This window comes from Cydia pomonella, chromosome 9 (assembly GCF_033807575.1).
Source record: "Cydia pomonella isolate Wapato2018A chromosome 9, ilCydPomo1, whole genome shotgun sequence".
In the NCBI taxonomy this organism is placed as follows: domain Eukaryota; kingdom Metazoa; phylum Arthropoda; class Insecta; order Lepidoptera; family Tortricidae; genus Cydia; species Cydia pomonella.
The window spans coordinates 18,336,491-18,352,475 of record NC_084711.1 but is presented as its reverse complement, the minus strand read 5'-3'; the positions used below and the strand labels follow the sequence as shown (position 1 = coordinate 18,352,475).

Below are 15,985 nucleotides of genomic sequence, written 5' to 3'. Positions count from 1 at the left end.
TCACGCCGCGACAAACTCGGTTAATATTTTATTCAAAACATTCTTATCCTCTGAGACTGCCGAAACATTAGCTTTATCCTTAGACCTTCGACCATAAGCTTCTTCCTCTAGACTCCGCGTGAAGTGTTTATGAAAATTCGCAGTCACGACACATGGGTGCTTGAATACTTATACGAGTATTCTGAGTATGTTAGGAAGTATTTTAGTATGTACTGCCGCGGGATGGCCTATTAGTATCAATAGATACGAGTATATCAATATGAAATATAAAAATTTCACCCAACAGTTCATATTTAAGCTTAACATTTTATTTGTTGATATTTCTAATTTCCATACGTATGGACAGAATAAATGATCAAGATGATAACAATGACATAACGACGATCAAATGACGTAAAGATTTACTTTATTACTTAGAAAATAAGGAGCAGCTCATTTGAACACCCACTTTATGAAAGAAACAATGCGTGTTGAGCTAAACGGGATCATGGACTAAAACGCCATCTGCGCCATTTTATTTTTAGATACTAGTTCTATCATTTTCATGTTATTTCTACACAGCAGCAGCTCAAGCTCTTTCGATCTTGATAAAAGGAAAAAGTTTCCTAAGATTTTCATTTACGTTTAATTGCCTTTTTTCATAGACTTTGTATGACGGCAACGGAAAAAGTATGTACATTTTAGGGCTATAACCGCAAAAAAAGTTCGTCAATTGCGGACATTTTTCTGTGTCACTCTAATTACGACTTAGTGAGAGTAAAAGGGAATGATCCCCGCAATTAGGGATTTCGGTTTTCACGTTAGACCCGCAGGACACTTTTCTTTTATTAGGATCAAAAGAGCTCATGATTCTGAGTTCAAATAACATAAAAACTTCCAAATGTAAAAAAACTGTACAAATTTAAACAAAATGGCATCTGTGGGTTGTGATCTGTGCCTTCGACGAAGTAAAGCGAATTACAGACGGCCGGCCGATTAGGAAGGGTCGGCGAATCTGTGCAGATGGGTGAAGGGCTAATTCCCGCTTATCGCAACACACCGTTACCCGACCGCGACACTGTACTGGGCGGAATGAGATGGATATAGTATTAACATTTTATTTCTCAGTTAACGATTATGTTGTCAAGGCAAATATAAATAAGGGTCACACGAAACTAGCCGCGTTTTTGGGTGAAGAAAGACACTTTTTGTCAGTGTCAAACTGTCAAACTGTGATCGGATATTGTAAGGTGCCTATAAAAAAAAAAACAACTACAGGAGGGTACTTTATAGCATCAAGTCCGCCTTTTGGCGTTATCTGTTTGTGAGTAATAATGACTTATCAAATGAATAAATAAATACCGAAAAACACATGTCTTTCATTTGAATTCCATCCGATATCGGATCGGGCAATGTGAAAACGCTCTTAGGATGTTACTTCAAGATTTGTTCCTAAGTTCGTAAAGTTAACGATATACGTGTTTCATTTAGCTTCTGCATTGCTGGTAAAGTTGGGTTGCTAAGTTAATCATAGCTATAAACTACAGCGGACTCACATACTGTACTCTGATTTGCGGGCGAGTAATAATAAGATTAGGTACGTATACTAAAATGCGTGGGTTTAGAATTATTGCTTTAAGAAAGTCTGTCAGCCCGATTGGAACTTTATAAGATAAATAAATAAGTAAATAAATATTAAAGGACATTCTTCCACAGATTGACTAAGACCCACGGTAAGGTCAAGAAGGCCTGTATTGTGGGTATTTAGACAACGAAATATAATAATAATAATAAAAACACTTTATTGTGCACTACAAAGAAAAATACATGCTACAAACAAAAAAAGGACATAAGTGAGTAGGTAACAACAGGCGGACTTATCGCTAAAAAGCGATCTCTTCCAGACAACCTTCGGATAGCGATTCAGTGGCTAGAAATAAAGTTATTGGGCAGTGCAAAACAAAACCACATAAGTGTAAAGTTTATAAAATAAGTAAATAGAAACTACAAACAATGAGAAATAAACTACATAAACTACATTATATTATATAGGCAGGAAATATGTAATATACAAATACTTAAATACATAGAAAACACTCATGACTCAGGAACAAATATCTGTGCTCATCAAACAAATAAATGCCCTTACCGGGATTCGAACCCAGGACCATCGGGCTTATTCAAGCCCAACCTATAAAACAAGTTTAATGTAAAAAACGGAAAATAAAATGTACCAATTCTAAGTTTTAATTTTTAAAGTTCACAATCAACCAAGCTCCAAATATGACTTGTTTAATTTGACTCATACACTTCTTAATCTGCTAATTCAAAAACAATTGAAGTACAGCTCGCAATTCATCAATTGCTACATATTTGTTCCTCAACAGTCAAATATTTTCCGCAATGCATCGAATTAATGTAGAACATGCTGTAGCTGTGCAATCATGGTGCACTGGCAAGTATTCACTGCTAACTCTAAGTCAAACGCAAATCAAATATTTTAAACATTTGGAGAGCATCATAGAGTTGAAGATTTTATAAAATCACCGTTAAAATTGAACAGTCTTAACACTACATAAAATATATACGAAAGTTCAAGGTCAAAAGTTTCGGTGCGACCGAAAGGTTAGGGCAGAACCCTCGGCCAAAAAACTATTCTTATGCCGAAACCGAAACCGAAACTTCGGTCGGACACTACTCAAAATTCTATCATATTGAAATCCATTTTTGGAATAACTCGATATTCTGTTCCTTTCAGAATTAATTCACCTTATATGTATAGGTGTAATAAATACACCTTATACCGTTTTCCGGGCCAGTTTTTTTAATTAATTTAATCATTTATTTCGGATAACAAGACCCATACATTACTAATTACACGATATAATAATAAAAAGAAACATTTAAAAATTATTAATAAAAAAAAGTAATTAAGTAATTAATTTAAAGCATTGTCTAATCATAACATCACTAATAAGAATAAATTAGAAATGAAATAAAATTTAAATGTCTGGTTTTAAAATAATAATTAAGTTAAAAATATTAATTTAATATTACAACGTGATAATAATAATGTCGTGATTTAAAATGCAATAATTTAATTTATCCATATAATACAATAAATTAAATTAGGTAACCTAAATCTAAGTCTTATAACTAAAATAGCCCAACAACACCTATTGTTCAACGTTTAAAGTTTTGAGTCCATTGAGTGTTTTTAGTCGAAAACAACGAAAATAAAAGGAAGGAACTGGGATATTGTATTTTAACTATTTGTCTTGGAACGTTTAAACATATCAGTTGCCGCATATAAGTGTAGCTACCACCAGTTCGGCACTGACATAAACGCTGTCGAGAACGTAACTTACTTTCTATGCATCTCGCTCGTACTCGCATATAAGTGCAAGAGAGATGCATAGAAAGTAAATTACATTCTCGATAGCGTATATGTCAGTTTTGACAATGTCAGTGACTTATTGTAAGAGTAAAGTTCAGGTGTCACGCGGGGTTGTCGTTGAGATTCAAGATGGCGAACACGTCTCTAGAATATTTTTTGTGTTTTGCTCATTCATGTAGTTTAAAGTGTAATATTGATAGCTTATTATGCAGTGAACTATCGTAGAAGTGTGCAGCTAATGAAAAACTAATCTTGAAACGCGTTTAACCATATTTTAATCAACACCCGGCAATCCATCGTGGCTTTTAGTAAAGTCCAGCTATCTCTTTACTAAAAGCAACTACCGAACAACGTCATGCTCTACGAGCACACTTAAAACTTACAACATAACTTGACATTGGCAAAATCATCATAGATTTGATGGAAGCCATATTTTAAAAGAAGAAGAAGAAGTGTCACGCGACAACGCATCGGTGAAGGTTTCGGTTTCTTGTTGCTCTTGAAATCGAGAACCATTTTCTAGGGTGAGTTCCCTGTCTATAAGTAATTTGTCTATGTATTGCATGTAATCCTAATTTGATAGTACAATTTCATAAAATACTGTTGTCTCTGAAACCCTCTAACTTAAATCCTTATTCTTAAAATGAATCTGAATTAATGTTTTTTTTTATTTTATATAGGACCTTATTACACTTAGTCCTAAGTCCCACAGTAAGCTCAATAAGGCTTGTGTTGAGGGTACTTAGACAACGATATATATAATTTATAAATACTTAAATACAAAGAAAACACCCATGACTCAGGAACAAATATCCATGCTCATCACGCAAATACATGCCCTTACCAGGCATACACATTTAACAAGCAAAAACGTTTCCAAACGATGCTATTGAGCTTAGAATAATTTTAAAAGTGGAAAAAATACTGCCTTGGCTGAAACTTGAACTCACGGTCTCTGGATTAATACGCTCTGCCAACTGAGCCACAAAACCTCATCCACATACTTTAAATGTCATAAATGATGAATGATAGATGTCGCTGGGTCCCCTAGACCCAAATGGTGGAATGGTTTGCTGGCTATAGATGAGGTCTCGGTGGCTTGGTTGGCAGAGTGCTGGACTATCGATCCAGAAGTCGTTAGTTCAAGTACCCAAAGCAGTAATTTTTATTTTTTTTAACTTATTCTAAGCTTAAATGCATCTGAATACAACAAAGTAGGTGCCTAAACACGAACTCGTAGAATTGCGAATAGGATACGTTGCATTAATAACGTTTAAATATAGGTCAGGATGATAGATCTACCTACTCGGTTACTAGTCTGAGCAAGATAAATGTGTTGGAATAGTAACTGGTTATTTCGCGGCAGCCAATTTCTAAAATCCGATATTGCCCGGCCACTGGTTTGGAATGTAAACGTGGTCTATTTGGTATTAACAGAAATGATAATTAGCTATAAATAAATGTTTTTTTTTTTTTTTTTTATAATTCTACTACTTTCTTACTTATAAACCTGCTATCTGTTGCACCCCAGAAACATCTAAATTACGAAGCTAAATATTGCGCGTAAAGTATAAAGTGCACGCCCTGTGACGTCACAACACACGACTGCGCCAATGTGGTAGGTATACAAAAGAATCAAGAAAAATTGTTTTTTATGTTATTTACGGCGTAAAAAACGCGTTTTAAATTGTAGTCGCACTCATCTTATACTTAGCATAAGGAATCTAATAAATGTACAATAAATTAAATATGATACAAAGTTAGGTTTTTTGGGTTGTTCAATGTGTTTATTGAACAAACATTAACCCCCTTATTCATAGACATGTACTAAAGTTACGATGCCGCTAATAATCGTTTGTCCCTTTGTGACGTATTGGTATGATGGAAAGAGACAAACAACTATTAGCGCCATCGTAACTTTAGTACATGTTTATGAATAAGGGTCTAAATAGTTATTTTCATGTACAGTCAAGTGCAAAAATATGTATCGAAAGAATCGTCTCATAAATTAATATGGTACTACGCTCTTATTACATTGCAATAAGATGCTATGGGACATATTTTTGAGTAAGATGTGAACACCCATATTTATGTAGCCCATTCGTAGTTGTGCCATCTCTTTCAATTTATAGTTCCCATATTTGTAATGTGGTCAAGCTTATCAAATTATGTTATACCCTCGATATTCATTGATAAAATAAACAATTAAATTTTTAACCTCATAAAAACTGTTGCAGTTCTTTAACCAACTTCAATATTTCACAAGGATTTCTCGATTCAGTGTAAGTTTGTATTTTAAAGCTCTGATCGCCGTCATTTACATACCGATTTCGAAAAATTATTTTTCTATTTTTTTAAAGGAGTATAACAACTTAAGGTCTGTTTTTTTATTTCGTAGACTAAAATGACGTTTCATATGTAAGACATGACATTTCTTAGTACCACATGAAATGTTATTTTAGTCTACGGAATAAAAAAACCGAATATACGTCTGATTGGTCTGTTTTGTCAAAATGTAGTTTTGACAAGGTGGGTTCCCTGAGGAATTGAGGGAACTAATTTTAATTATTATATTATGCAGATTTATGATATCACGTTGTGAAAACTTTATTAATTTGTTTTCTGAAATACATTAAATGATTGCTTTAGTTTTATACATTATCTGTTTGCACCCAACATGTACTTGGTTTCTTCGGCCATCTGAGCAGGACAGGGCCAGATAGTCTGGAAAAGTTCATAATCACTGGCCACATGGCAAGAAAGCGTAGGGATGGACGTATGGCCAAGCGTTGGGCAGACTTAATACCGTCAGAGACAAATACCACATTACAGGCAAGGATACACTGGGCCCAAGATAGAGCGGCTTGGAGAGCACTGGGGAAGAGTGTCCACAGTCGTCACGTCCCTCAGTCATGAGGGTACGACAAGGAAGAAGAGAATACATTATACAATATCGCCATACCTAAGAAAAAGACAAAATAGACTCGGACCAAATTAACTCCACATGGTGTCAGCAATGACAAAGTGTGAGTATGTCATCATTATTGTCAAATTCCTATGAAAATATGATATGCTTATATAAAAACACTTCCACACTTTATTATATTCATGTTGATGTAATGTTAGCTTAGATGGACTCCAGGTATCTACCTTTTTTCATCGTCTTGATGGCACAAGAAAAACACGTTTTGTGTTTCCATCCATTCCATAATTGTGCAAATATGTGCCATGAACGACACACGAGGAAGATATGAACAGGATAAGTTATTGTTTCTGTATAAAAACATTCCTTATATTATGTTTCCTTTACAAGTTTATCGTACCCGTATTTTCTGCTAAATTAAAAGGGGTTTTTGTTACAAAAAATATAGCTAATGTACCAACGAAACATTGCTCACGAATAATGGGGGTTTGTGAAAGACAAACAACAAACATTACAAATTATGTGTACAAAATTACCTATTTAGTCGAGAGAAGCCCGCATCAAGGACCTTATATTCGACATTAGGAATTAGTTTAAATCCTAGGTTAGACAGATGTGCATTTATATCCTACTAATATAATTGGAAACGAGTGATCAATACCACTAGATTCCCAAATTTCTATCGCTAGTATTTCAAAAAAAGCATTCCGCCGTTTTCCACAGATATTCGAGTGACGGAATCGAAATTCAAAAACCGGCCCCTACTCGTATTCGTATTCCGGTGAGGGCATTTATTTCTGTGCTTGTATCAAATATTTCTTTGTGAGTTATGGATGTTTTCTACGCATGAAAATAATATTATATTTGACCACGGCCGGCCGGCAAAATGTCGCTTTTGTCGCTTGCCATAAGAACGCCTTGAAGGTTCTTCGTATTCAGGCTAGCAAATCTTTGCCAGCCGTGGTCAAAATGTTGTCTTTTAGTACCCACAAGCACGCAGCCAAAGAGATTAAATAGTTGTCTATGCCGCAACACAGGTATAATCGTGTACAGCGCCATCTATCAGCAAATTGCTTACTAATATGTGCGACCTTGCTTGCTTGCTTGTGTTCTTACTAATGTATGTATATGTTGGTTTCTCAGGAATATTTCTTTATCATGTGAAAGAAGATATATTTATTGTTCTTTTATAGAAATTATAATATATAGTCCATCAGGAGCAGAAAACAGGGTAGTGCCAGCAGCATACTAAATATGTTAGCGGTCAGGCCAGATAGTCTCTTGCAAAGACATTGGATGTCTGAACTTATAAACCTCTGGGGATGGTTTTTTTTAAATTAGATAATTAAGTGCAATAATATTTTAGGCTTAATAACATAGCTTGTAACTAACTAACTAAACTAGTATTTGTTAAATAAAATGTGGAAGATTGTGTCTGAATAAAGAAATTATTTATTTATTTATACTAAACATACATAAGGTGGTTTAATTGCAAATTAAATTCCGAAATATTTTCTGTTAATTAAAAATGTTATCAAGATATGATTATATTTTGCCAGTAATACTTGTATTGTTTGTGTTTTGTAAAAAAATCATAATTTTTCTTTGGTAAACTTCGGATAAAATGGGGAATGGTATTTTTTTAACATTCAGTTTCATAAAAAAAAAATCTCTATAAAAAAATATGTTACGGAATGTACGATCTAAGTTCTTTCAAACGATATCTACCCGACTTGACCTAGTACCTAGATTTTTATTTTAGCCTCCATATCTCGTTATCTTTGAAATTGATAGTTCAAGTTAGTTGTCGAGATATTTAGCAATGTGACTGACGGACAGAGTCGCGTCATAAGGTTTAGTAGTTTAGTGTAAGGTTTGTACCTTTTTGGTACGGAACCCTAAAAAGTATTTAAGCAACGCACAACAAAGATTGTGTGTAGACAGGGAACGGTACAGCATGAGTTTAAAACATATTTACCAATCGCGTTTCGGTGAATGAAAACATCGTGAGGAAACCGGACTAATCGTAATACGTCCCAGTTGTCCTTTTGGGTTAAAGGTCCGATGGCAGTCGCTTTCTTAAAAACTAGTGCCCTTGCCAAGTACTGAGATTCGATATCTAGCGGACCCCAAGCTCCCATGAGCAAAAGCCGTGGCAAAAAGCCGGGACAACGCAAGGAAGATGATGAGATGAATACCATAATATATAATTCATAACAAATAATCAGTGAAAACTTGTCAAAAAACTGTTTACGGCGAAGTATAGGAATATAAGTTACTCTATGGTTTACAGTTTGTGATAGTGCTGCACATAGGCGGCAGAACAATGCAATAATACTCCCTATTCTTACCATCGTACTGTTTTTACGCGTTTTTGTGATTCAATGTAGGTATCACAATTCGTTTCATCTCCGTTTAAATGTCATGGCGTATTCCCAGACCGTTTTATTTGTATTTCTTTAATTATTTATTTTTAGCTCCGGAATGCGTTGGGAAACACGATCATTTATTGTTAATAAAATGTTTCATCATTATGTTTAAATGTCAAACGACTCCATTTACTTTTATTTTTAGGACAATTATCGACTTCCGGTTCGAGCGTTATCTTGACAGTTAGCTTCGTGATAAATTCCTTTGTTTTTTGCTTATTAATATTCTTTAAAGTGTAATATCGATAGTTTATTATACAGTAAACTGAATTAATATTGAAACGTGTTTAACCACCATTTTGGAGTCAACGGCCGGTAGTCCACGTGCTACTTGTTAAGTCCAGCTATCGCTTTACAAGAGCTAATAAAATCACCGTACACTGTCTTGTACTAACCGTACAATTTTAGTCGTATTTAAATATACTAATCACAAACAACTTTATTAGTAGATTGTTAACCAAGGTGCCTTTCATCCCAGTTAAACACTACTTTTCATTTCGAATACGAGAAAAGTAAAATACTTACATGCTTTTTTTTAATGACAAAGTAATATTAAAATATTGCTTGAATACTTGCAATTCATTTAAGTAATAGGTAGTATCGTTATTTATGAAATGGGGAGTTAAATATCAGATTATAAATTAAAACCAAATATCAATTGCTTATTGTAAAAAAATGAAAAAAATCGTACTTAGAAAGCAAAATGCTCTAGAGCAGAAACGTATCTTTCAGAGCATGCAAAATGAAAAACATATTCCTACGTAGATAATCTTATAACGTATTTTGCATAAAATTTTACTTTTCACGTTCGCCGACATATTTATTTCTCTTTCAGAGACTAGTTAATAAATAAGATAGGACAAGTAATATTTCAAATTTATTACATTATTTTTCTTTATCTGTTGCCATGCTCTAGCGGGCGTCGGTGGCCACCTTTGCAAAGTCTTTTCTATTCTTGGCCAGTCTTGTTAGCGTGCCTGATGATTACATTATTACAATTACATAATCGGGTATCGCTATTGTTCTACAATTACTGGTAGTGAAATATATGGAACCACATGCCGATTTGATATGCTAAATAATCAATTAAAATATTTTTTTTTTGTATTTTATGTTTTTAATAAGTTACTTTGTAAATTATTTTCGTTATTTTAGTAATTTTATTTTCTGTAGAGATATAAATCATTTTGCGAATCAAATTTAACTTTTAACTTTTTAAATTGCTTAGACAAGTATGGCTGCGTTGCGTTTGAGGAGACTTAAAATGTAAAAAAATATATTAAAGTAATATTTTTACGTTTTTTTGTAAATATTACGCTGATTAATTAATTAATTTACTTACCTAACTAAATAATCAATTATCGTGTCCATATCAAATCATCACAACTAATTCACTCAGTTGTTGATTCTCACATGAGTTAATACTATCATATGTTGATAGTATCATGTTTTTTTTTTTGTTTTTTATTTGAATCAAAAGAAGATTACAAAAAGCCTTAAAACGTATTACTAAACTAAACTAAGTATTACGTTACTAATCTGCCAAACTGCAGTACAGTTTGTTGGCAGAAAAAACTAAATCTACCCTCCATCAACTAGTAGGTATTGTAAATATTAATAACTATAGCCGCTTTTGCATACGTATGTATATTGAAACCTTGGTATGTTAAAACTTAAACTTCAGAGTGGTTATCACATACTGTTATTGATCACAGGTCATTGTATTATGTAATTCAAGCTAACATTAACATTGTAAATTAAAATAACTGCTAAGTTTAAGCTAGTTATTGGTTTAGTTTAGTCGCTGTAGAACCCTTGTCAATAAATGATTTTACACATATAACCGAAACAAGCCTGTCCATAGACCCAACACAGAACATTCCCACAGAAATTGTCGTAGTAATTTTAACGTTTTTAAATATATGTGATGCTAATGAATGCTTTTTAATGTGGAAAGGCTCCACACCGGGTCTGGGATCCATCTGATTAGTTATCCTTAGTAATCCTAATCCTTATCCTTAGTAATATTGTCCACAGAAGTGACATTTTTCTTATATAAAAAAGATCTATATTACTTAGTTAGGTATATATACTTAGTGACGTAGTTAAGATAACATAAGCGAGTCACGAATTCTGCTCGAACCTGTCCAATAGTGATTTCTTTAGCCTCTTTTTATACAGAACTTTGGACACATCATGACAGGATCTAACTTGATCGGTAACATTATTTAAGATCATGGGCACCAAGTATTTCCTAGTCCGTTTCCCAAAATAGTTACAAGTTTTTGGAATCAATAGTTTACGATGAGTTAGTTCCTTGGTAACGCTTCTTGTTTATAGTTTATGATTTAATGGTTTTTTGAACTCGTCACGTCTATATTGTTCTAAGTAGGTATGTAATGTGTAGAGTGTTCATTGTTAATTTCAACTTTCGACGGATGTGGATTCGAATACTAGACCTGTTTGTCTTCCTATGGGTTTGGGCACCTGATAAGCGTTGGCCTTGGGTTCAAATCTCAAACTAACGTCACGTCTGTATTGTTCTAAGTATGTAATGTGTAGAGTGTTGATTGTTAATTTCAACTTTCGACGGATGTGGATTCGAATACTAGACCTGTTTGTCTTCCTATGGGTTTGGGCACCTGATAAGCGTTGGCCTTGGGTTCAAATCTCAAACTAACGTCACGTCTATATTGTTCTAAGTATGTAATGTGTACAGTGTTGATTGTTAATTTCAACTTTCGACGGATGTGGATTCGAATACTAGACCTGTTTGTCTTCCTATGGGTTTGGGCACCTGATAAGCGTTGGCCTTGGGTTCAAATCTCAAACTAACTATACTCTGTATCTTTGGATATTTAAATAAAATTTAACAAAATCTACCCTCAAATGGCTCTTTAAGCCAGTTGCGGGTCGATTAAAGCATTACATGATCTAATAATGCAGGTTAAAGTCATATCGTTCAGTGACAGATCCAGGCGGTTTTGTATTTGGTTGGTTAACCAGTAAAACAAAAAATTTGTACATTTTCGGGTAGTTATATACCCGAAAATGTACAAATTTTTTGTTTACTTTTATTTAAATACCTAAAGATACAGAGTATAGCGTCAACTCCCTCTATTTATTATCTCAAGAGATTAACAGTCTTTCTTATTTATCAGTCTTTGTTTCCCATTCAAACATTTGTTTATTCATGAGACGATTTCTAAGACCGTCTTAGGCATTAAGCTCTAAATAAAAACATAGGCAAAGCCTCAAAAAGAAGTGTGAGCCGCCCTCGCAAATTCAAAGATTTTGCTCTCAGTCTCTGACGGCTCGATTCGAAGAATGATTAAGACACTTTTAAGATCTTGGAAATATCTTTAAAAGATCGATAACTAAACGACATGTCAAAATTGACGTTTTTTTGATTCCGCTGTGATCCCAGTAAGATCTATCTACGATATTTCTAACGTCATAGTGCGAATCGAGCTGCTTCTGTCAATTATACGACATACAAACGATATCTACATAAATGACGATAATCTATCGAAACGATATCTAAACCAGAACTTAACGTATCTCATTCTTCGAATCGGGCTGTGACTTGCTAGTATGTATATTCAGATTTTGTGTACTTTATACTGAGATCCCTAATACGGTTCTAATTAAAGTTAATCTGTACTGAGGACCACTTGCACCATCCCACTAACCCGGGTTAACCGGTTAAACCTGGAGTTACCATAGTTACCTGTACAATTTGACACTGGATTAACCGTCTAACCGGTTAACCCCGGGTTAGTGGGATGGTGTAAATTGCGCTTAAATGTCTAAAATCACTGATTTACAGTTTCAATATTTTAACACATTATTATTTACGAAAACGGGACTTAACCGTATATAATTATGTTTTGAAATGACTCCCGATGTGTCGAGGATGATATTGTCCCCGTGATCTCAAATGAAAACTGGTTAAGAGGCTGTCAACACCCAATGTCCTTGAAATTGATGTTACTTAAACAGTTTTTTAAGAAAGACTATTTGTTTAGTTAAGTAAGAAAAAATCACAATTTCAAAACATTTATATCTAAACCGCTGTTGAGTAAAATATTACACTAATAATCCACTTTTTTTATTTAAATATTTTTCTTATTATTCCCTTGCCCAGGCCCAGTAATATGCGACAGTGCTATCTCATTTACTTCGATACAAATAGACAGTGTGCGCGCTTTAGGTATTGACAGCCTCTTAAAGTTGACATCAGCATTTTCTAGCTTCGTTTTTCGAACTAAGTACATGCACTTGGCCTTATTTTATCAACTTGAACGTTTTGCACACTAAGGATGTGACTCGTTGACGCACAATACACATGATCATGATGACCTCTTACTATTTAGCTGAACCTTAACGAAGAAAGGTACTTTTTCATAATTCTATATGTGTTTAACAAAAATGGAGAATATTGTTACAGCTTTTTTAGGACCTATAGATTAAGAGAAAAAGCTGTAACAATATTTATTGTATGACCGTATGTTTAAATAAGTGATGTTTGCTCATTCAACCAACGATATTTAAATACCGTTCTCGAAACGTCGGACGCAATTTTAAAATTCATTTATATGCGATATAGTGCCATTTTATTTATTTAACCTTTTATTGCACAAAAGAAAACTTTATAGTACAAAAGGCGGACTTAATACCATGAGGCATTTTAGTAAATAATAAAGTCTAAAATCGTTAAGATTAACTCTGATGTTAGCAGTAGACCGTATTTCAACGTCATCAGTAATCCTAAAGTAATCGCCAATTGAATTTATTTGCATAAAAACAATTTGGCACGTGAGAGATTTCTGTTTTGAGTGACAGTAAAGCGGTTATTACATTGATCGCACCACCCGTCAGTGTGTAGGCGAGACGATGGCTTTATTTCGTTTTACCCATTTTCCGAAATACCTACCTCTTAAAACGGAATACGGCCTGATTCGAACAATGCTTATAAGATGTCACACCGATATCAGGATTGACTGATCGGTCAGTGTCAAAAGTGACGTTTCTTCAACAAAACAGGGCACTTTTGATACTGACAGATCAGTATTGTATCGGTGTGACATCTTGTAAGCTTTGTTCAAATCGGGTCGATAGTGTCAAAATGCTAGTCAAAAGTGACGTTTCTTCAACAAAACAGGGCACTTTTGATACTGACAGATCAGTATTGTATCGGTGTGACATCTTGTAAGCTTTGTTCAAATCGGGTCGATAATGTCAAAATGCTTGAATCCCAGGATGCCTATTTTTTTTTTTGTAAATAACACATTCTCAATATTCCTAACTTCAAATCGAATTGGTGTCATAATACCTAAGTTTCATATTACCTACGTTAATGTGCTACACGTGCTACATTATCCAATACATCCACGATCACATTGACAATGACACACTGACAGACCATATCAGAACAAGATCGAATAACTTAAACTCGAGTTGGCCTGAATATCCCTTTTTTGATCTAGGAGATATTTGCAAATCATAAAATTATAGCGATCACTAAATCAGTTAAAATTTTGCACATAGATTACTATTACATAATAGAATAAAGAGAGCCTGTTGGAGATAAAATGTATTCTCTTTTTTTTTCTCCATACAAAGTTATTATATAGGTATTAATTAGAGCTATAGCTAATTGACTAGCCACGGACTGACAGGACGGAAAGAAATGGTGAACCCTAAGAATGGAGTGAATTCCTTAAATGTACTAACACGAGTCAGGCCCGTTACCATTTTAAGTCAAAGATTGCTCAATTGGTCCCCCAATGCGTGCAGGAAAACATGTCGAGCGAACTTAAAAACACGTGAGTGATCCGTTTTAGGACATTAAACACAAACATGTTGTTATCAGGCAAATATGGCCTATGGATAAGGCAGATCCTCACGGAACCGCAGATATACCACACCCTTCGGCCAGAAGTCCACGCTCGCGCTGGTTTCCTGCAGCGGCCGCGGCACGCGCGCCATAACCAGCTGAAGTGCACGTAATGGCGCGATCGCAGCTGGAACAACTTTCAGCTACAACTATAGCACTAAATATATGGAGTAATAAATATAAAGTTTTGTTATTAAAATTGATTCGATATATTCACGTGTAATATTATTGTTGCAGGGTATGAGGATGTAGCAGCATGAACGCGCCGGCAGCCGCGGCGCTTGTCCTGGCCGCGCTAGCCGCTCTGCCTTGCCGAGGTAATCTTCTTAATAATCCTTGGCAAAAAGAAAATTGGTACAAGCTTTTATCGCTGATTGTACTTTTCTTTCCACAGGCAACTAATAGGTACTAATTGAGACTATTAACACCCCAAACAAATACGTTGTTTTATCACAGAGTTCCTATGACCACCTCCTGTTTCTATCATCGATCAGCTCGATGGTACCATAGTATTGCATTGTCACCAGACTTTATGTTTGCAAATTTTCAGCTTCATCGGAAGCCGGGAAGTAGGTCAAATTTAACATGGAAGATTTGATTACAGACAGACAACGGGACAGGTAAAACTAAATAAAAACTTGTAAAATGAATAAATAAAATAAACAGATATTGTAGGACATTATTTTACTACACAAATTGACTAAACCCCACAGTAAGCTCAAGAAGGCTTGTGTTGTGGGTATACAGACAACGATATATGTAATATATAAATACTTAGTACATAGAAAACACCAATGACTCAGGAACAAATATCACACAAATAAATGCCCTTACTGGGATTTGAACCAGAACCATCGGCTTCATAGGCAGGGTCACTACCCACTAAGCTAGACCGGTCGTCTACATACGAGTAACTTCCATCAAATTTAAGAGGCTGTCCATACCTAAAGCGCGCACACTGTCTATTTGTATCGGAGTAAATGAGATAGCACTGTCGCATGTTACTGGGCCTGGGCAAGAGAATAATAAGAAAAAAATTTAAATAAAAAAAAGTGGATTATTAGTGTAATATTTTACTCAACCACGGTTTGGATATAAATCTTTTGAAATTGTGATTTTAATTGCAGACCCATAAGTCAAAACAATGAAGACATAAAACCGTTTAATTGTGATTTTAAGACCAATCTTTGCAATTATTTTCTATCGAGCCGATTTCGTTCAATCATGTATCGAGTACAACCACGGTCTTTGAAATATAATTAATATGAACATATATTTTTCTTACTTGACTAAAACAAATAGTCTTTCTTAAAAAACTGTTTAAGTAACATCAATTTCAAGGACATTGGGTGTTGACA

At 34.5% G+C, this 15,985-nt stretch overlaps 1 protein-coding gene across 3 annotated transcripts in view; it reads left to right on the top strand.

The window, feature by feature from the left end:
* The window catches only part of LOC133521594 (cell adhesion molecule DSCAM-like), a 114,291-nt gene that overhangs the window by 75,872 nt on the left and 22,434 nt on the right, over nucleotides 1-15,985 (top strand). For 2 of the 3 annotated variants that reach the window (XM_061856634.1, XM_061856631.1), the window contains exon 2: nucleotides 14,865-14,944. In XM_061856634.1, coding sequence (XP_061712618.1) covers nucleotides 14,884-14,944 — 61 coding nt within the window. In that variant the 5' untranslated portion in view covers nucleotides 14,865-14,883. Of the gene's footprint in view, nucleotides 1-3,132; nucleotides 3,901-14,864; nucleotides 14,945-15,985 lie in introns of those variants that run through there. The other variant, XM_061856632.1, reaches the window with a different exon arrangement.